This window comes from Canis aureus, chromosome 14 (genome assembly GCF_053574225.1).
Source record: "Canis aureus isolate CA01 chromosome 14, VMU_Caureus_v.1.0, whole genome shotgun sequence".
In the NCBI taxonomy this organism is placed as follows: Eukaryota; Metazoa; Chordata; class Mammalia; order Carnivora; family Canidae; genus Canis; species Canis aureus.
Window position 1 is genome coordinate 12,139,830 of NC_135624.1, and position 23,579 is coordinate 12,163,408.

Sequence of the window (23,579 nt, forward strand, 5' to 3'; positions counted from 1 at the left end):
AGCCTTTGGGACTGTCCTGGTTTTTCAGACCATTTGCAGATTCATCAATTCATAACTTTGTTCATTTCTTCAACTTTTAGAGTTATACGTTATTCATCCTACCATACGTAATCCTACCATACAGCTGTTGATCTTTTGTAGGTCTTTCCACTATTGGTGATAAAACCAAATTACAGGGTTTTGGATATTGCCTGTAATGTAGGTTTTTTTGAAGATGTTTTCTTTGGGCTTGTTTTTTGTTACTTTGTTTTGGTACTGTTTCTTTTTGTACTCCACCTGGTTGGAGAAGGTTGAGATTAAAAAAAAATCAGTGCCCTCATGATCACATTTTTTAAAGTCACTTGTGTATTTTTATTATATATAATAGAGAATATTAATTCTTTTGGCATATTGTAAGTCAGAATATTCATAAATATTAGCCAGGCTGTGCTTCTTTAAATGTAGTTAGTTTGAGATAGCACAGATCATAATGGGTTTCCATAGTTAGTAGGCCGAGAGAGAGAGAGAGAGTGTGTGTGTGTGTATATGTGTGCATGTGTGAGAGAGAGATTTAAAGATAAGACTTGGATAATATAAAACTAAGGGTATGCAGACTATGTCCTTTTTTTTGAGATATTTTTGAGAAACAACTAGCTGCTCAGAGAGTGCTTTTTTTGACATGGCATGATTATATTTTTAAAATCAGTTTTCATTACAACATATATAGAAAAAAGAACCCAAGTAATAAATATACATTTCAGTGAATTATGCAAGGTAAATGTATCCATGTCAAGAAATGGGAACATTACAGTACCCCAGAGCCCTCATAGTACATCCTCTTAATTTCTACTTCTATTAACCTCAAGAGTATTGATTCATAATCCCTAGTTTTGGCTTGTTTTTGAACTTTATAGTATCATAGTATGTATTCATTTTTGTCTAGCCTATTTCACTAATATAATTATGACATTTATCCCTTTTCATGTCTAGTTCATTTATTTTCATTGTACTATATAGTCTGTTGTATGAACTATACTACAATTTATCTAGTCAGTTGTTGGTAGGCATTTGGGTTATTTCCTGTTGGGGGCTATTTTGAATAATGCTATACTGAATATTGCTGCAGTCTTTTGGTATACATGTGCTTCTGATGAGTGTATGCCTTTGAGTGGAAATACTGGGTCATAATTTATTTTCCAAATTAGCTTTTTATAGTCCCACCAGTCATGTTTGGCAGTACTCATAGTTCCACATCTTTACTAATACTTGGTCCTGTCAGTTTTTGTAATTATAACCATTCTGATACATGTATAGTGGCATCTTAATGGTTTCATTTTTCATCTCCCTGATGACCAGTGAGATTGAGCATTTTTTCATGTTTATTGGCTATTTGAATATCCTCTTTCTTGAAGTCTATCTTTTTAATTGATTTATGACTTTTTATTTTGTTTTTTAGTTTTCTGATTATGAGCTTTTTGTTATACGTGCAGAAAATTTCTTCAATTGCTTACCTGCTATCTCATGATTTTGATGAGTAGAAGTTCTGAAGTAAAAAATGTTCATTTATATTCTTTTATGGTTTGTGCTTTTTGTGTTTAAGAAATTGGTTGCTACTCATAGTCATAAAGATAATTTTGTGTGTCTTGAGAGTTTTTTTTATTTCTTCTACCTTTTATATTTAGATCCATAATCCATTTGGAATTGATTTCTATGTATGGTGTGAAATAAGGGTCAATTTTCCCCCATGTAGCTATCCAGATAACAGACAACTGGATAACAGACATCTCTGTTCTGTCATGAATCCCATTCGTGGAAGCTAGTATCACCATGTAGGAGTTATGAGAAGAACACCAGTGCTGGATCTGTGTTGTATGTCTTCAAAGTTTGGTTCTGACATTAATTATTTATGCAGTTTGGGATAAATTGTATACTATTTCTGGGCATAGGTTTTCATCTCCAAGATGGATATAGAAGTTTTCTGAGGATTAAAAGAATTAATACATAATTTTCATCAAATTGCTCTAATATGTATTATGTTGTTTTTAATAATTACATGCTCCAGGTTTACTTTGTGATGCTTGCTGTGTTCATTGCAAATATGACCACAACAAGAATGGTTATAAGAGCAAATTCTTCTAGAAAATTTCTTATGAGGTATTTTTCCTATTTTAGAAATAAAGAAATTAAAGCATTGAAAGATTAAATAACTTTCCCAATTAACATAGCTGGTTAATAACAGCTATTTTCAAACCTAGGGAGTCTGACTCCAGAGTTGGTGCTCTTAACAGCTACAATAAACTGCCTCTATAAAGAAATGTCAGGTATAAATGTATCTGAAACTAGAAATGCAGTTTTTCACTCTCCTCCCAGTTATTTTCTCGTGTGAACAATTGAATAATGTGAACTAATTTCAGAGTTTAGTTTTGTTTTACTTTCTCCCTATCTCCTTCGTAATACAATGCCAGACAAGTATGCCCTTTTCTGCCTTAGGAGATGCACCTTACCACTGGACATGAATCTGTTATTTCAGTATTTTAAGCCACTGTTTGTAGATCTAAACCCTGTTAGTAATATTTACCCCTGCCATTCTTTTCTTCTTTTAAATTTTGCCTTACTAGATCCATTCTGTTTATAGATTTATAAAGTCTTTGTTCTTTGGAAAGACCTCTAAGAATGTCATTGGTACTCTTCAGTATTTGAGTTTTACATCATAAACTCCTTAGTCCACAGAGATGTTTTACACATCTTTACTGAAGATGTGATTTGCTTTCTCTTGACTCTATAGGAAGGGATAGAAAAAAGAACTTTTGCCAATTTCTATCATTTTTAGATACCACTGCAGGAAGGTAACGTATCTCTGTTGGTCGTGTCAGGTTTCTGTATAGCAACTTCCAATACTCCTCAACTACACCTATCATGCAAAATTTATTTGTCCCTCGGCACCACTAACAGATTTTAAATAAAATCTCTTTGTTCTTTTAAAGCTTGTATATTCTGTGCTTTCTCTTTAGAGGTTTTGTGTTCTTTCTATGAATCAGATTCCATAAATATTTGTATCCATTACCTTTTGCTAACTTAGTGATTTAAAATAACAACTTATTTGCTTATGATTCTATAGGTAGGCTGTTTAGCTTGGACTCAGTTGAGTAATTCTGCTCGTCTCGACTGGGCTTATTTATATTTCTTCAGTATGCTAGTGGTTGATGGCCTCACTTAAATTTCTGACTTTGGCTGTCTGTCAGCTGGGAGGGCTGGGCCTCTTGTTTCTCATTTGGCAGGATAACTTGGACTTACTCATGTGGTGGTCTTAGGATTCCAGGAGTAGCAAACAGTCAAACTCTACTGTGCAAGGACTTTTTAAGTCTCTGCGTCACATTTTCCTAATTTTCCATTGAGCAAAACAAGTCACATGGTCAACCCAGATTCAGGGGATGTAATACTTCACCTCTTGGGAAGAGAGATATGTGGTCATTTGGCAATTTATTATACTATTGTAAAGCTTCATAGTCCCCACCTTCTGTTTTCATTTATTTTGCCTTTTTCTTTTTTATCTGCTTTATTGAAGTATGATTTATATACAGTAATGTACATACATTTTAAATGCACAGTTGAAGTATTGTAGCATTTCTGTCACCCCAGAAAGTCCTTCTGCCACTCTGCAGTCAGCCCCTCCTGACACTACAGACAAGCACTGATAGCATTTTTATGACTATGAATTAGTTTTGCCTCTACTAGAACTTTATATAAATGAGATCATAGGTTATGTACTCTTTTGTGCCTGGCTTCTTTCACTCAGTGTAATGTTTCTGAGATTGATCCATCCAGTGTTCCAATTTATTTATCCTAGTACTTTGTCCACCCATATTATTTTGCACAAATTATGCAAAGGTAAATTTTAACCCAATTTATTCCAGTTACCACAGTGGATAAATTATTAACCTTTGAGTTTGATAAAAAAGTTTTTATTTGACAGTGTTTTCTGGTGAGTTTTCTTTAAGATTCATAGAGAATTATGAAAGAAGAGTTTATTTAAGCAAAATCTAACTATGAAAACAAAAATGCAGTATTTGTGATTAATATGGAAAATATAACTTTTAGAGATTGACACTTTAGTAATTAGATAAATCTCTGGGATCTAATTGAGAATTTTATGACTCATGTCTAGGCATATAAACAAGTATAAAGTATATAATAAATACTCCTTATTATAATGTTTTTCTAGGCATTTATAAATTAGAGAAAATGAGATTTTAAGAACTGGTTTTCCTTCTTTCTTTCTACTTAATAATGAAACAGAATATGGCTACTACTTGCTCTTCAATTAGGTAATTGGTTTAGCATGTTCAGTAGAGGCAGGCAAGTTTGATTAATGCTCATGAAAAACTTTAATGTGAACCTACTCACAATAATTTTCCAGATAAATGCTTCTTTGGTACACTGTTAAATTCATCTGTGCTAGCAATCCATATGTTATTTATGATTGCAGAGGTGATTCTGTTTCTATCCTTTTGGGAAATGGAAAATTAAATCATGATTTGAGGGAAAAATAGGATTCCGGCTTAATCAGTTAAATTGCCATATAATTCTGGAATAGACAAAATAATTGCATGTCAGGCAAAATTTGAAGTGATAGATTTATATTTCCAACTTTCTTTTTATTTGTTCTGACACAAATAAGTTTGGCTTATTCTAAATTGTATTGGCCTGTCATAGTGTTGACACACAATCTTAGGTGTTTTTTTTAATTACCTAATTTAAAAAATCACAAATTTGTATTTACTATTATTATGTTTAAGTACAAATCAAGAAAAGTGCTGTATTTTAAAATAGTGGTTATGACTTCAGTTCTACAGAAATTTTTCATTGTTCTGTTTTGCTAATTAAAAAATTGGAGTTAATGTTACTATGTGGTATCCTATGTTGGTCAGATCCATCAAAGCTTTTTCTTAGAATTAGTCCTTTAAATATCTGATTAAGACCATTCCTGTTTACTTTGGATAGGCAGTAGTAAAAGAAAAGGCTTTCTGTTCTTGGTAAGTCCTTGTGAAAGTGAATTTATCAACTAGATAATAGGAATAATAACACACCTCATATCTTTTAGTCACCATCGGAAATTATGAAAAGTCAGAATTTTAATTGTATTGCTATTACCATATTTTGTAATTAGGAATTGTATATTTAACATTTGAATTCCTTAGTAATGTCTTATAAAAGGTATAAAGTGATCTTGATTCCTATGAGAAGCTTTTTTCTTCCCCTGGCATTTCTCTAGAAATCCCCATTATTTACTCTATCAAATCAAGATTCAACCATAGAAGCTAATGGTTTAGGAAGTAGAAGAATCATGATGTTAACCTGCAGCCAGAGAGGTCAGAGGCAGGTTACCAATTCCTGAAGTCTATTGCTTCTGTGATTTTACCTGTGCTTGATCACTTAATCTTTCTCAACAGGTCATGAGAAGTTTGCCAAATTAAGTTAATTACAAAAGAGAAGGAACACATCATAAATCAAGTGCTAAGTGCTTAAGACAGCATTGGTATTTGCAGAGAAAATCAGTCACTTGAAAATGTATGAGTGCTTAGACGTATAGTAAAAATACTATATTTTGCTAATAGCAAATGTTAATCAATACTTTAAACAGGGGTACAGAGAATGTTGATATAATAAACCTTCTCTTACCCCCACAAGGAACATTTATTTAGTAAATCTGTAGTATTCAAACTGATAAATGATGAGAATTGTCAGTCTAGTTAGAAAACTCATTTTGAAATCAGCATGGGGTATTCAAGTGTTTTCCTTACTGATTATGTGCATTGTATTGAATTTAATATGCCATGAATTTGCTTTTAAATATGCAAAGATACCGTTTTTAATGCATTGTATTTTGTTTTAATTATAAAATCCAATCCCAATTTGGTTTTATAAAATTACAACTTTATAAACTAGTAATGCATATCTTTTTTTTTTTTTTTTAGTAATGCATATCTTAAAACATGTTTACATTATTTAAATATGTAACAGAGTTTTTATTTTTTTTGTAACGTAGAGTTTTATTTGACAGCCTTTGCTGCAGAAACATATCATCTAGTCCACTAATAATTCCAGAAACTTTTTAAAGATTGTGACTTAATTTAATTAATTTTAGAGATGTCTTACAACTTGAAAATATTTAATAGAAAGTACTTGTACATTTACATTTTACTTTGAAATTGTAAATATTTTTTAGATGTCTGACAAGTAGAAATGGTTTACATTTCTACAGAAGTATAAATTTCATTTGTAAGTTGAACTTTTTATTTCATGAAAGTTTCTAGTTGAAAGAGGATAGTTTTAAAATCAAATTTATGTTTTTATAGGTTATCACACTAAAGCATTTAAATTGGCCAATTTTGCAGTGAAATCATAGTGCACTTCAACTAAAAATGAAACCTTAATGAAAATGTAAAGTCCAAATTTTGAACTTTGATGAAAGAAATTAAAGACGACACAAGCAAAATGGAAGGATATTCCATATTCATGGATTGGGAGAACAGTTATTGTTAAAAGGGTGCTTATTGCCCAAAGTAATCTGAAGATTTAATGCAATCCCTGTCAAAATACCAACAATATTTTTCACAGAACTAGAACAAATAATCCTAAATTTGTATGGAGCTACAAAAGCCCCTTAATAGCCAAAGCAATCTTAAACAAGAAAAACAAAGCAAAGCTGGAGGTATCACAATTCCTTCAAGTTATTCTACAAAGCTGTATTAATCAAAACAATATGGTCCTGGCATAAAAATAGACAGATCAGTGGAACAGGATAAAAAGCCCAGAAGCAAACCCACAATTATATGTTTAATTAATCTTTAACAAAAGAGGCAAGAATATGTAATGGGAAAAAGTTTCTTCAACAAATGATGTTGGGAAAACTGGACATAGCTACATGCAAAAGAATGAAATTGGACCATTTTCTTATACCATACAGAAAATAACTCAAAATGCATTAAAGAGTAAATGTGAGACCTGAAACCAAAACCATAAAAATCCTAGAAGAGAGCACAGGCAGTAATTTCTCTGACATTGGCTGTAGCAACATTTTTCTAGATAAGTTCTGGAGGTTAAGGAAATAAAAGCAAAGAATAAAACCCAAATTTTGTTTTATTGAAGAAAAGATACTTGATTTCATGCTAGTGACAAAATAGATAATGTTAACTCTTGTCAGCAACATAAAGGTAAGATTATGAGTTTGAACCTGCCATGAAATTGAGCCTAATTGCATTTTTTTTTTTTTTTAAATTAGTTTGCAGGTCGAAGTAAGAAGGAAACTAAATACTCTCTTAAGGCAGTTGAAGACATGTTGGAAACACTGCAGATCACCCAGTCTTAAGGTTTCAGACTCTTTCACATTACATTTCACAACTGCACAGTTGAACTTATTGGCCTGTGACTTATTTACTAAATGCCTAGTGCTATTTATATACTAATTTTTGTTAAGAGGGCAATTGTAAAGAATGTTTATATAAACCTAAAAATGCCTTTTATTGCTAAGCAGGAAGATGGAGAAAGTCCATGGAAGAGAGATTTAACAAGATTCATATTGATTGTACATCATTCTCTTCATATCACACATACAGAACTTCTTTTAAGCCACAATGTGATGTAGAAATCCCATAAATAAATCATGTGATTTATTAAACTTGTGTATGAAGATTCTAGATTCTTTTTTGTTATACTCAAGAAGTGAATATGTTGTTTTAGAACTCAGTTTCTAGCTAACTCCTTATTTGTGAAAAGAAATAGATAGCATGCATACCAGACAAGCAAAATATTGGCAAATTATTTTGATTTCTCTTTATAGTGTTAAGTTGGATTTTGCTGTGCATTCCAGTGGGTTACTGTTTTATGCACTATAATATTATTCTGATAAGTCTTGCTTAATATATATCATTCTCCAAAGTTTAGTAATATCTCTGTAAAATTTTTGTTTTGCCATAGGCCATAACTGAGATTTTTTACCTGTAAGCAGTTTTAAGGTTCATATAATAATCAAATTTAACCTTTATGAAAGTTAAAGTTATTAAACTTTTAAGTATAAACTACATAAAAGAATATTAAGACAACATAGTAGAGATTAAAGAGATTTCAGTGAAAAAAAAAGGTTTCAGTGGCTGAGTTATTTTTACTAGGGAAAATAAAATCTAAACTATCTTTAGGGGCAAAATTTTTACAGTTCTCATATTTCATTACTTCCTTAATAAGAATTTCTCTTTCCTTTTTCTCTTTTCATGATAAACAACCATTATACTACCTTCAATAGTGTTTTGCATGTTTCAGTGGAATAGAAAGAAATTTTGAGACACTTTTAAGAACTTTATTCAGACACAAATCAGTTTTTAAGATAGGCAATTAGCCATTCAGGGCATGTATTGGTAGTAGTAGTAGTTTATAATTTACATATACAAATTACATGTTCTATGTATCGCATACATGTATAATTACATATATAAATAGTTTACATATATAAATAATTAGTTCTGTACCATTAGTACAGAAACTTCTACATACTTGTCATTGCTGGATTTAGGCAAATGGGGTTGATGGAGGAATTGACAACCTGGAAGTCTTTAGGAAGAAAACTATTGTCAATATCAGTTTTTAATCTTTTGAATAATTCTGTTAGTAAATTATTCTCCATATCTGGTCTAATTCTTTTATTTTGCAGTCTTTTTAGTTTTATTCTGCCATGAGAAGTGAGCAGAATGTAAAATTCCCCACATAAAGATAATTCTTATCAACAAATCTTTGTTATCACAAGATACACTCTCTTTTGCCCATGAATTTAGTAACTGCATTTTCAACGTAATCACCCATCTCAGATTTGTTTGCTATAAAGTGCTCATATATTATTCCACTACCTTTCTTCCCTCTAACCTCGTATAAGTCACTAAGGTAGTGTTTACTTTAGCAATTAAATTTGTGTGAGGTAGTGCCTTTTATAATCATCAACCTAAGTTTCAATTTATTTTTCTAATTTTAAAACCTGCTTGCCAAGAATTTTTTATGAAATACATTGTTAATGTATATAAATTTAATAAACCTCAGTTTAAGTAAGTGTACTGATCATCCTATCGTGGCAGATATTTGCCAACTGCTTCTACCACCACTTTTTCCTCATTAACAGTATCTTACATTGTTCGGTAGGACCAGAGATCCTTGTTCTTCAAGGAGATAAGGACCTTACTTTACCTCAGCCCTAGGATATATATCATGATTGATCTAAAAAAACAGAGGTGATTTCATTTCTTATGGTCTGTGATATGCCAAGGTAGTACTTTTTGCAGTGAAGGAAATCTTCTGTTATTTGTGGTGTTCTGTATGGTAGCCACTAACTAACTGTATGTAGCTACTGAGAACTTGAAATGTGGCTAGTAGAAATGAGAAATTGAATTTTTAATTTAATTTTAATTTAAGTAGCTGCATGTGATTCATGGCTACCATAGTGGGCAGTGCAGATATCCAGAGTGCGGGCATGTTACCTATTTAAGGCTAATAAAATGAACAGAAGACTATTGGGAAGGGTTTTCCTTTCAAATTAAAAAGTCAGAGCTTTTTTTTTTTTTTTTTTTTTTTTTTTTTTATTCATGATAGGCACACAGTGAGAGAGAGAGAGAGGCAGAGACACAGGCAGAGGGAGAAGCAGGCTCCATGCACCGGGAGCCTGATGTGGGATTCGATCCCGGATCTCCAGGATCGCGCCCTGGGCCAAAGGCAGGCGCCAAACCGCTGCGCCACCCAGGGATCCCTAAAAAGTCAGAGCTTTATGAAGCTTTTTGCCTCTTTCTCTTCCTTCAGGCCATGAGTGTAGTCAACATGTTTAGAGATACAACAGCCATCTTACAACTGTGAAACAATAAATAGGAGAATGAAAGCTACCTTTCAGAGATGACTTTGTAGAAAGACTAGGGAGAGCCTGCATCCCTGATGGCATATTGGATACTTGAACAAACATGAGTTGCCATCCTCTGCACTTATCACATGAGAAAAATAAACTCTCCATTGTTTAAGACATTGTTTGGATTTTCTTGTTACTTTTGCCATGTATGTTTCTCACTACTACTATGTCCATTAATTTTTTTAAATATGCTAAAGCTCTTATTTTAGACATGCTGGGAATGGTGTTTCAAAATGTAATGATTTAAAGTTAGAGTAGACAAGTACATATAACAAAAGTAGTAATACTTTGTTGTAACTCAACATACACTATTTAAGCCAACCTTAGCCATAGGATATTATTGACTTGGGAGCAGAGGAGGATGTAGAAAAGATAGAAAAGGAAGACCAGTGCTTCAGCATGCTGGGAGCATATAATTTTTATTGATAAATGCTTCAGAGAATCTTTTTTTTCTGATGCCACAATCCATTTATTCTCAAAGTAACTTTATTTCATAGAACTTTTAAGATTTTAGAAGGGACTTTATTATTATTATTTTTTAAGATTTTATTTATGCATGAGAGACAGAGAGAGAGAGGCAGACACAGGCAGAGGGTGAAGCAGGCTCCATGCAGGACTCAATCCTGCGACTCCGGGATCATGTCCTGAGCCAAAGACAGACGCTCAACCGCTGAGCCATCCGGGGCATCTCTGGAAGGGACTAAATGAATTAGTTATATTCTATTTTAGGATGAGGAATCAAGGTTCTGAGAAATTAAGCTCTTCTGTGAAAGAGCAGGACCAGGATGTCAGGGGTTCCCAAGTCCGTGTATTTTCTAGTATACTCTGAGGTATGTATCTATTCTGTGATATATTCTTACTATTTTAGAATGAGAAAAATAAGAGATAGATGTATCCGAGGGACGTTACTTGTTAGCATAGCAGGGATTAGAATTCATATTTTCTGACTTGTAAAACAATTTTTAGTGGAATAATTAAAGTCATAATTTATTTATGAAATTATACTTTCATTTTGAATTAAACTGAACAAACTAAATTGCCCGTTTAAGCTATATTACTTCATTTTTAGTCATTGTGAGAACTATTTCAGACTATTTAGAACTACTTTGAACCTCCCTTCTCACTCTTGACAAGTAACCTCTTGTTATAGACTGAATTGTGTCCCCCTAATATTCATATGTCAAAGTCCTAACCCCCAAACCTCTGAATGTGATTTTATTTGGAGATAGTCTTTAAAGTGATAATTAAGGTGAAGTTAGGTCATATGGGTGGGCCATAATCCAATATGATTGGTATCTTTATAAGAAGAACTTAGGACACAGACAACAGAGGAAAAACCATGGGAAGACAAAGAAAGATACCCATCTACAAGCCGAGGAGTGATTCCACAGAAGAAACCAACCCTCCTGACACCTTGATCTTGGACTTCAGGCCTTTAGAACTATGATGAAATAAATTTATGTTGTTTAAAACACCCAGTTCTCTGTGTGCTTTGTTAAGGCAGCCCCAGCAAACTAACAGAGCTTTCTGACTAATTCACAGAGAAAAACATACCCAGTATCAGACGTTTTTGTACTTGACCTAACCTCTTTTTCTCTTAGAGTAGAAAAAAATAGCCCTGCCCTTGTCTGAATGATTTCCCACCACTGTCCTCATTTTTTATACCTAAGCCTTATTTTAGTTTCACAAATTTGCCTTACTGACTTCTACCACAGAGCATCCTGTCTTCTCTGAAATGTCACATCATTGCTTTTCTTCAAATTTGTCCTTAAACTATTTTTCTTTTGTATCTTTTCTTTCAACTAGAATTCTTCCTGTTAACACTCATATATGTCCATTTCATTACCTTTTTAAAACAACTCCCTTCATTTTCATGATTCACCTCCAGCTACTACCCTGATTCTGTTTTTTGTTTTTGATTTCAGTCTAATTCCTTCAATTTTCTAAACTTGTATCTGTTCTTCCCCTCTCATTCTTTAAATTGCTCCAGTTTGGTACCTCCCCACACTCCCACTGTATTCCTTTGAAATGGTTTAGTTCTGTGTCATCAATCTGATGGATGTTTTCTTTTAAACCATAACTGTGTTCTATTTATTTAATGCTGTATTACACATTTCAGATCTGCCCATTCTTGTCCATTTTCATTGCCACCACTACCCTGGAACAAGCTGTCATCACCTGACTCCTAAACCACAATAGCCAGAAAGCTAGATTTCTTGCATCTTCACTTCTCAGTCTGTTCTCCATTGCAGTGAGAATATGACTACACATCACTAGAAATGCCTTTTTACCTTTCCCCTCATTAAAACTCTTCAGTTGTTCCCCTTTGTTGCTCTATACATGGCCTGTGAGGTTCCACGTAGTATCAGAACCAGGAAGGACGGTTCAGATTTCCTGATTATAAACTATCTTCTACTCTTCTCCCCTCTATTTCTGAATTTAGCCATATTTAAATTCTGTGGCTTTGTTAATGCTGTCTTTTTCCACAAACTTGGTACTCATTCCCTCTGTATAGAGCAAAAAGCCTTCCTTGACTCATCTATCAGAGGTCAGGCCCCTCTTCTTTCTTCCTACCCTTGTTTTTAAAATAGTGTTTTATTTTACAATACTTTGACTCACCAGAAGTTGCAAAAACGGTATGGGAGTTCCCATGTACCAGCTTCTCCCTATTATCTTAACCACAATATATTGTCATAGGAAATTGACATTGCAGCATTACTATTAACTGAGTTACTGGCCTTATTTGGTTTTCACAATTTTTGCATGCTCATTTTTTTGTTTATAAAATGTTATATATTTGGATTCATGTTACTATCACCATAAGCATAATATAGAACCTAACATCACAAACTTCATTCTTGCTACTTACTAGTTATACCTTCATCTAACCCTAATGACCAGCATCCACTGATCTTTTCTCTATCACTGTAATGTAACTTTAAGAGTGTTACATCAATAGGATCAGACAACTTGTAACCCTTTGAGACTGGCTTTTCACTCAGTATATTTGCCATTTAGATCATAACTGTTGTTGCTGTGTTGATAGTTTGTTCCTTTTTATTGCTAAATAATGTTCCATTGTATGGACGTACCTCAATCTGGTAATCAGCTACCAAAGAAAGCCCTGAATTGTTAGCACAACCATATGATCATATCAATTGATGTACAAAATTATTTGCAGAATTCAACACCCGTTTATGATTTAAAAAACTAATTTAGCTATAGAAGGAAACTTCCTTGATCTGATTTTTTAAAGACCTGTAAAACATATCTAGCATCATCTTGATGAAAGAATAAATGCTATTTTCCTAAGATTGGAATGAGGCAAGGATGTGTATTCTTATCACTTCTATTCAACATAGTACTTGATATCTTTGCTGATGCAGTAAGAAGAGAAAAAGGAACAAAAGGCATACAGATTGGAAAGAAGTAAAGCTGTCTATATTTACAGATAAGCTGATGATCTACATAGAAAAATCCCAGGAAATCTCCAAAAACATCCTGAACTAATAAATGAGTTTTATAAGATCAATACAAGGTCAACAAAATTCAATCATGTTTCTATATGTTAGGAATAAACAATATTTATAATTGCTCAAAATATTAAATATAAAAATTTAAAATATACAGGATATGTTTGCTGAAAACTACAAATGCTAATGAAATCAAAGAGCTAAATAAGTGGAGAGACATACCATGTTCATGGATTGGGAGACAATATAGTAAAGATGTTAGTTGTCCCCCATATGGACTATAGGTTTGGTACAATTAGTATCAAAATCACAGATGCTTTGTAGATAGAGCTTTATAAAAATATATGAAAAGCAAAGGAACTAAAATAGTCTAAACAACTTAACAAATGAAAATAAAGTGGGAAGAAATCCGACTACCAGATATTGCCATATGTAGGTATAGTAATCAAGACAGTGTGGTATTGTTACTGTGTGGTTTTGTCAGAATGATAGACGCATGATAGAGTAGTGGAACAGAACAGAATCCAGAATTGACCCACACCAGTATGACAAACTAATTTTTGAGAGAGATGCATAAGCAATTCAATGGTGGAATTGGGCTGGGACAATTGAAGTTGAAAAAATCAGACATTCATAGCAGAAAAGGCCCTCAAACTAGACCTCTCACCTTATAAAAAAGTTAACTCAAAATGGGTCATGGATCTAGATGTTACATGTAAAACTACAACGCTTTTAGGAAAAAAAAAACAGGAAAAAATTTCTTTGACCTAGGATTAGGCCAGAATTCTTCAAGGGACAGCAAAAGTGTAATCCTTTATAAATGAATCAATCAATCAATCTTTGTCAAACAACAAAACCTTGTTCTGAGAATGACCTGTTAAAAAGAGATGAAAAGACAAGCCATAGACAGAAAATACTTGCAGTTATCTATTCAATAAAAGACTTTTATTCAGAATAAAGAACTATGGAAATTCAATAGCAAAAAAGAATGGGCAAAAGACTCAGGCACTTAAGGAGGCCATAGGGATGGCAAATAAGGACATGAAAAGATGTTCAACATCATTTGCTATTAATAAGGATGTGCAGATTGAAGCTTTAATGATAACACCCCCAACACAGAATGACTAGATACATACCCATAATTTTGTATGCTGATGATTATGTGGAGCAACTTGGAAATAGCAAACGTTTAGCTACTCAGGAAAAGTTTGTTGTATACTTTTATATTATCATATACTTTCATTTGGAGCATTTATCACCTTAATTATATTTTTAAATAATTGTTTCCCTCAGTAGATTCTCTAATTACAGGAGGTCAGAGACCATGCCTATATCTGTCCATTTCTTTCTTTCTAGGTTATAGCATGATACCTGTGCATAGTACATAATTCTTTTAATAAAAAAAATTACTATGCACATCTTGACATAATTTATTTAACAAATCTTCCAGAAGTAGTTTAGTTTCACTTTGTTTTGTGGCAAAATAAATTATAATCAGAAAGTTACCCAAAAATCTAATCAGCATGTTAAATGAACAATATTACAAGACTGCCAATGAGATTGTATATATGTCATAAATAATTTTAAAAATGCAATGCTTAACAATATAAATGAGATATTCTCAATAAACTGTAGAAATTTCCCAAATGTAAGGATATTGCAACTGGCCAAAAGTGACTAATGGACTGTTGAAAATTTTTGTTAATGGTTCTCAAAGTATTTCTGGACTTGTTAGAAATGCAAATTATTGAGCTTAATCCCAATCTACTATATAAGAAAACTCAGGACACAGTCCGGCAATTTGTGTTTTAACAAACCCATCAGGTATTCCTGAAGCCCACTAAAACTTGAAAACCATTTTTCTACGGTTGACTTGATTGTTGGAAGACTGATTGGAAGAAGCAAGTGATTCTGTGGAGATTGTGTTATTTCCTTTGTTTCTTGTGTTATATTTGTGTATGGTGTTCTTTGTGTTATCCTCTCCTTTGCTTCCTCCCCTTTTTCCCCATTTCATTTTTTTTTTTTGCAACCCTATTTCCCCTTGATGCCAAAATAAAAAAAAAAAAACATGTATACATTTGTTTTATACGTTGAATGTTTTTTCCCTTTGTAATTTTAAAATTAGTACATATGTAGAAATATTGCTATTATTTTTTCTTGGCACTCAAACTGAATTTATTTGATTTGTATTAGTTACCCTCAGTAGTTGTTTTTTTTTGTTTTGTTTTGTTTTTTTTTTTTTAGACTTAAGTGAAAGGAGATGGAAGTGGGTCAGTGGTCTTTAAAAAGAGAAATTCTATGTATTCACACACATACACAGATGTTCATATATATGCCTTTCTCTCTTTCTATGTATACATGGTGTATTTGTATTTTTTGCACTCAATTGTAATAACCATAATGAGGGTGTAGATGGCTTGAATATGTATGACAGTGGGTATAGTAGAAAATAATAATAAGTCCTCTGTTGTTCTACATTCATTGTTTCTTAAAATTCTGATTAATAGAAAGATTTTGATGCTTAAAAATTAAATTAGGGGGCACCTGGGTGGCTTAGTTGGTTAAGCATCTGCCTTTGGCTCTGGCCATGATCCCAGGACCTTGGGATGGAACCTTGCCCCACGTCTGGCTCCCTGCTCAATGGGGAGCTTGCTTCTCTCTCTCTCCCTCTGCCTCTCTCCCTGCTTGTGCGCTTTCTCTCTCTCTTTTTCAAATAAATAAATACAAATCTTAAAAAAAAAAAGTTATATTAGAACCATATCACAGCAAACCATTTCAGCTGCAAATGAGTGAATTCCAGTGGGGTCAATTGCATGTCTATTGTTGATGTAAGAAAACAAGCATTATGAGAACATACAACTCCTTTTTAGGTCTTTAGGTCCTAGGTCTACCAACAAACTGCTGCCCCAAAACAACTTGGAGACTAATTTACCAAATAAGTCACTGATGGGGAAATATCTACTTGCAGATGTCCAAGTAATACTGAACTTTTCCAAGTAGAGAATGGACACTAACTTTGAAGAAATATGAGTTTATACCTAAGTAATTTGAGAGATATATTACTAAGATATCCTTTGTGAGTTCAATTATTTTATAGGCAACCTAAATATTAGATGAAAACATGGGTAAAAATGATTTGAATATGTGATTGTATCAGGTTAATGACCAAAAACATTAAGATTTATCAAAAAAAAAAGCTCTTTAAAAATCTAGGTAACAACGTCTACCATAATATATCAACTTAAAATCAGTTTGAAGCTCTCCAGATTGTTAACTATAGGCAGTAATGTTAAGAATTGGACTCAAATGACAATTTATTTTGGATTTAATTTCACTATATGTTTTATGTGTCATACTTCATATGACAGAGAGAACCAGGGAAAACACAGTCCTTTGGTTGATAATTTCTCAATGTAACCCTCGCCCCCCAATCTGACCAAAAAAGTGTGGGGAAAAATTACCATAATTCTTGTGAGGGTACTCAGAGTTGGGAGGTTCCAGATAAAAATGCCTGAAGAAAAACTATAAAAATTGCCTTCCTACAAGGAACTTCAAATAGCATGATGATTTAAAGGAACTAACAGCAGTCAGGAAATAGACATTATACCAAACATGTGATTGTATCATAAGTGGCACCCAGGAGTCAGAACACTGGTGCTTGCATAAATGCAGTCTTGGGAATATTAGAATGAGAGTTTAAAAAATAAAGATGTAAAAATAATTGAGTATTTTTTTCATTTTACAGGGTACTACTCAATATTTCAGTTTTCTGCATGAGATTTTTTTAAAGATATTTCCACAAGGAAGAATTTAATAGTCTAAAGAGAATCATAATGGAGTATTTTTTGTTAATCTATCCTAATTTAGCTTAGTAACTTTAAATTTGCACTTAATTTTCTATTGACAGATCTCAGATGTTCGTGAACTAATATTGGGATTCATATTTTTAACAGTCATTGATCAGAAATGAAAAAGCTTGATTTTCAATACTTTTTTCCTCCAGCAAGCTTATAGAAGTACGCCACCTAGAGTAAATTTTATTTTACTTTAATTTTTTTTTTTATTTTACTTTAATTTTTAAAGTATAAAACTGTTGGACTGATTTAATGTTCCTTTAAACCCCAGAAAGTAGGGATATATTAATCAAAATCAAACTAAATCATATAATTGTGGATTTTTTTCATATATGTTGTTTTCACATGTGACTTTTTTTTTTAAGTAGGCCACACATCTGATGTGGAGCCCAACCTGGGGCTTAAACTCATGATCCTGAGATTGAGATCTGAGCTGAAATCAAGAGTTGTACACTTAACTGACAGAGCCACCCAGATGCCCTATATGAGACAATGTTGCTGTATAAAATATTCTGTTAATAGTTTTTGTTAATAGTTCCAGATTAAGCAGTTTATTTAATAAACCCTCTTGCCATGGATAACAAATTAAATCCAGGAGTTACACTTTTTAAAACCCAGTTCAATGAAATTAGGGCTGATTTTGATATGTCATTACCAATTAAAATAAGTATGGAAATATTTGAAAGATATTATGAATAATGAGTTATACACACACACACACACACAGTAAACCTTAATCTTGGTATGGTCAATGAATTTTTTAAGTTTAATTGTAGAAGACATAGCCAGTGAGTGAGCTTGTTGTCGGACCATTACAAGTAGGTAAAGTTTTTCAAATGCTAATAAAATGTGAATGGAAAGAACCTTTTATTTGGTCCCTCATGGTTTTTCAGGTGGGACACGAAGCATATAAAAGAACAAGTTTTAAAATTTATTTGTTGATAAAACACTGCAAGATTTTGAGACCTATAGATTTCTTCGACTAGACAGTGTTAAAAATCATTTTTCCCCCTTTATGGAATATTAAGTGACATATAACATTGTGTAAGTTTAAGGTGTACAATGTAATGATTTGATGCATGTATATATTGCAAAGTGCTTACCATAATAAGATTAATTAATACATCTTTCACCTCATGTAATTTCCATTTTGTTACTGTTATGAAGAAAAAACATTTAAGATTTATTCTCCTAGCAACTTTCAAGTATACATTACATATTGTTTTTTTTTTTAATTTTTTTTTATTTATTTATGATAGTCACATACAGAGAGAGAGAGAGAGAGAGAGAGGCAGAGACACAGGCAGAGGGAGAAGCAGGCTCCATGCACCGGGAGCCCGATGTGGGATTCGATCCCGGGTCTCCAGGATCGCGCCCCGGGCCAAAGGCAGGCACCAAACCGCTGTGCCACCCAGGGATCCCAACATTACATATTGTTAACTAGAATCACCATGCTGTACATTAGATCCCTAGAACTTACTCATTTTAGAATTCAAAGTTTGTGCCCTTTGACTAGTATCTTCTCATTTCCTCAAACTTCTAGCCCTGTTAATTATCAATCTCCTGTTTCTGTGAGTTTGACATTTTTAGATTCCACATATGAATGAGATCATACAGTATTTGTCTTTCTTTGACTTATTTCACTTAGCATAATGCCCTCGAGGTCCATCTATGTTGTCACAAAAGGCAGAATCTCCTCCATTTTTATAGCTGAATTATATACACACACTACATTTTCTTTATTCATTCATCTATCACTGGACATTTAGGTTCTTTCTGTGTATTGGCTATTATGAATAATGCTGCAGTGAATATAGGAGGGCAGATATCTCTTCAAGATAGTAATTTCATTTCTTTTGGATATATACCCAGAAGTGGAATTGATGGATCCTATAATAGTTCTATTTTTAATTTTTAAAGGAACCTCCATATTGTTTTCTATGGTGGCTGTACCAAGTTACATTCCCACTGATAGTGCAGTAGGTTCCTGTCCCACCACATCTCCAGTATTTATTTCTGATATTTTGATGATAGCCATTCTTACAGATGTGAGGTGCTATCTCACTGTACTTTTGCTTTGCATTTCCCTGATGATTAGTGATACTGAGCACCTTTTCATGTACTTGGTGGCCATTTATACATCTTCTTTAGAAAAATTCCAATTATTTGCCCATTTAAAAGTTTTGGGTTTTTTGCTACAGAGTTATATTATTCCTTACATAATTTGGAAATTAACCTTATCAGATGTGTGGTTTGCAAATACTTTCATTTTTCAGGTTGCCTTTTTATTTTGTTGGTTGTTTTGCTGTATAGAAGCTTTTTAGTTTGATGTGGTATCACTTGTAATTTTTTGCTTTTGTCATTTATCCCTTTGGTGTCATATCCAAAAAATCATTGACAATTCTGACGTCAAGGAAATGTCAGTACTTTGTTGAATAGCAGTGTGAGAGTGGACACCCTTGTCTTGTTCCTCATTTTAGTGGGAATGTTTTCTTTTTTTTTTTTTTAAGATTTATTTATTTATTCATGAGAGACACAGACAGAGAGAGAGAGGCAGAGACATAGGCAGAGGGAGAAGCAGGCTCCACGCAGGAAGCCAGACGTGGGACTTGATCCCGGATCAGTGGGAATGTTTTCAATCTTTCACTGCTCAGTATGATGTTATCTGTAGGTTTGTCAGGTATGGCCATTATTATGTGAGGTATATTCTTTAGCCTACTTGTTGAGAGTTTTTATTATGAAAGAATTTTGAATTTTGTTCAGTGCTTTTTGTCTGCATCTATTAAAATGATCATGCGATTTTTTTCCTCTAGCACATTAATGTGTTTTATCATATTGATTGATTTTCACATAACCATCTTTGCATTCTAGGGATAAATCCCACTTGATTATGGTGTATGGTCCTCTTAATGTGCTTTTGAATTCATTTGCTAGTATTTTGTTAGGAATTTTTGCATGTGTATTCAGCAATGATACTGGCCTGTAGTTTTCTTGTGGTATCCTATTCTGGCTTTGGTATTAAAAAAGTTCTGGCGTTGTAAAATCTATTTGGGAATGTTCTCTCCTCTTCAGATTTTTGGAAGACTTTGACAGGATTAGGATAAATTATTTAAATGTTTAATAGAATTCACTAGTGAAGCCATCTGGTCCTGGACTTTTTCTTTACTGGGAGATTTTTGATTATTGAGTCAATATTCTTGCTAGGAATTGATATGTTATGATTTTCTAGTCATGATTCAGTTTTATTGGGACACCTCGGTGGCTCAGCGGTTGAGCGTCTGCCTTTGGCTCAGGGCATGATCCAAGGGTCCTGGGATCAAGTCCCACATTGGGCTCCCCGTGGGGAGCCTGCTTCTCCCTCTGCCTATGTCTCTGTCTCTCTCTCTGTGTCTCCCATGAATAAATAAATAAAATATTTAAAATATGATTCAGTTTTATTTATTGTTTTTAAAGAGATTATTTATTTGACACAGAGAGAGTGAGCATAAGCAAGGGAAACAGGAGAGGGAGAAGAAGCTTTCTGCTGAGCAGGGAGCCTGATGTGGGGCTTGATCCCAGGACCCCGGGATCATGATCTGAGCCAAAGGCAGATGCCTAATTGATTGAGCCACCCAGGCACCCCATGATTCAGTTTTAATAGGTTGTGTATTTCTATGAATTTATGCATTTCTTGGAGCTTGTCCTATTTGTATGATTGTCCATGGCAGTCTCTTATGATTATTTATATTTCTCTGGTATCAGTTGTAATATCTCCTCTTTCATTTATGGTTTTATTTGAGTCCTCCTTTTTTTCTTGGTAAGTCTACCTATGGGTTTGTGAATTTTGTTTATCTTTTCACAAAACCAGCTCTTCAATTTTTTTATTTTTGGGGGTTGTTTTCTACTCTCTCTCTTTTTAGATAGAGAGCAGGTGCGTGTGTATGAGTGGCAGGGAGGGGCAGAGAGAGAGGGAGAAGTAGGCTCCCTGCTGAGTAGGGAGCCTGACTCAGAGCTGGATTCCAGAACCCTGGGATCATGACCTAAGCTGATGGCAGATGCTTAACCATCTGAGCCACCCATGTGCCACCGTTTTTTTAGTTCCCTAAGGTATAAATTTGGGCTATTTATTTGAGGTCTTTCTCTTTTTAATGTAAGCTCTTATTGGTATAAAATTTTCTCTTAGCACTACTTTTTCTGCATCCCATACATTTTGGTAGGTTGTGTTTTCAATATCATTTGTTTCGAGATATTTTCTAGTTTCTCTTTGTTTTTTGTTTTTAATATTTTATTTTTTCATGAGAGACAGAGAGAGAGAGAGAGAGAGAGAGAGAGAGAGGCAGAGACATAGGCAGAGAGAAGCAGGCTCCATGCAGGGAGCCCGACGTGGGACTCGATCCCGGATCTCCAGGATCACGCCCTGGGCCCAAGGCACACTAAACCGCTGAGCCACCCGGGCTGCCCTCTAGTTTCTCTTTGATTTTATCTTTGACTCATTGGCTTTTCAGGAGTTTAATTTTTATGTATTTGTGAATTTTCCACCTTTTCTCCTGTTACTTATTTCTAGTATCAAATCATTGTGTTTGGAAAGGATTCTTGGTATGATTTCAATCTTCTCAGTTTGCTAAGATTTGTTTTATGACCTAACGTATAGATTAGTCTAGTGAATGTTTCTGTGCACTTGAGAACAGTATGTGTTCTGTTGTTGTTGAATGGAATGTATATTTCTGTTAAGTCTTTTTGGTGTAAAGTACAATTTAAGTGTTTCCTTTTAATATTTTGTCGGCATGGTCTACTCATTGTTGAAAGTGGGATATTGAAGTCACCTATTATTAATATGTTCTTGTTTATTATTCCCTTCAGATCTTTTAGTATTTGCTTATATTTAGGTGCTCTGATGTGGGGTACATATATATTTATAATTGTTATATATTTTTGATGAATTAACCCCTTTATCATAATATAATAACCTTCTTAGTTTCTTGTTCGATTTTTTGACTTAAAGTCTGTTTTGTCTGATATAAATGTAGCTATACCTGCTCTTTTTTGAATTCCATTTGCTTGGCATGCCTTTTTCTGTCCTTTCACCTTGAGCCTCTGTGTGTTCTTGAAGTTATTGTGTCTCTTATAGGAATCATATAGTTGGGTCTTGTTTTTTTTTTAATCATTTAGTTGCCCTATGTCTTTTTTTTTTAATTTTTTAAAAATTTATTTATGATAGTCAGAGAGAGAGAGAGAGAGGCAGAGACATAGGCAGAGGGAGAAGCAGGCTCCATGCACCGGGAGCCCGACGTGGGATTTGATCCCGGGTCTCCAGGATCGCGCCCTGGGCCAAAGGCAGACGCCAAACCGCTGCGCCACCCAGGGATCCCCGCCCTATGTCTTTTTATTGGAGAATTTAATTCACTTACATTTAAAGAAATTAGAGATAGATAAAGACTTACTATTGCCATCTATTTTATTGTTTTCTGACTCTTGTAGGTCCTTTGTTTCTTCTCTTCTATCTTTGTGGATTGATGATTTTCTGTCGTGGTGTACGTTGATTCCCTTCTTTTTATGTTGTATGTATCTATTGTAGGTTTTCGTTTATGTTTATCCTGAGGCTTACATTAAACATCTTATATATAGCAGTCTATTTTAAAATGATAGCAACTTAACTTAGATTGTATGTAAAAATTCTACCCTTTCCTCCTTCCCCTCACATATATTTTTGATGTCACAATTTATATCTTTTTATATTATATATCTAACAAATTACTTGTATCTACAGCTGTATTTAATGCTTTTTTCTTTAATCTTTATCATAGAATTAAGTGGTTACCACACCATCATATTAAAGTATGAGAATATTTTGAATCTGACTATATACTTACCTTTACCAGTTTATTATATATTTTTATGTGTTTTCATATTACTAATTAGTGTCCTTTTACTTTGCCAGGTAAAGTATCGTGGTTGGCAGTTTTTATCTTTCAGAACTTTGAATATGTCACCTCACTCTCCTAGGCCTGCAAGTTCTCTGCTGAGAAAACCAGTGATAGTTTAATAAAGATTCCCTTGTATGAGGGAAATGATTTTCCTCCTGTGCTTTTAACATTCTTTGTCTTTGATTGATTTAAAATTCATGATAATGTAACTTGAGAAGATTGTTTTGGGTTGAGATGTGGGGACACTTATTAGCTTCATGAATTTTGATGGCTAAATCTTCCCCCAGTTTTGGGAAGTTCTCAGACATTATTTCTTTATATAAACATTCTACCCCTTCTCTCCCTTTTTTCCCTTGTGACTTCACTGATGTATAAATGGTTTCCTTTAATGGTATTTTATAATATTGTAGGCTTTCTTCATTATTTGTTAATTTTT

General features: G+C 33.5%; 1 protein-coding gene and 1 long non-coding RNA gene across 24 annotated transcripts in view; both read left to right on the forward strand.

Moving 5' to 3' along the window:
* EMC2 (ER membrane protein complex subunit 2) overlaps positions 1 to 23,579 on the forward strand; it is a 251,640-nt gene that overhangs the window by 35,463 nt on the left and 192,598 nt on the right. The window contains exons 11-12 of one of the 22 annotated variants that reach the window (XM_077846980.1): positions 7,262 to 7,349; positions 9,814 to 11,387. The exons of 20 other annotated variants lie outside the window; for them this stretch is intronic. In XM_077846980.1, coding sequence (XP_077703106.1) covers positions 7,262 to 7,348 — 87 coding nt within the window. In that variant the 3' untranslated portion in view covers position 7,349; positions 9,814 to 11,387. Of the gene's footprint in view, positions 1 to 7,261; positions 7,350 to 7,513; positions 7,662 to 9,813; positions 11,388 to 23,579 lie in introns of those variants that run through there. One more of the 22 variants, XM_077846979.1, reaches the window with a different exon arrangement.
* Positions 16,271 to 23,295, forward strand: LOC144283180 (uncharacterized). 2 transcript variants are annotated; one of them, XR_013351604.1, is made up of 2 exons: positions 16,271 to 16,462; positions 23,158 to 23,295. It is a non-coding gene; the product is annotated as an uncharacterized LOC144283180 (long non-coding RNA). The 2 variants fall into 2 exon arrangements; XR_013351603.1 differs by having other exon boundaries at positions 16,271 to 16,428.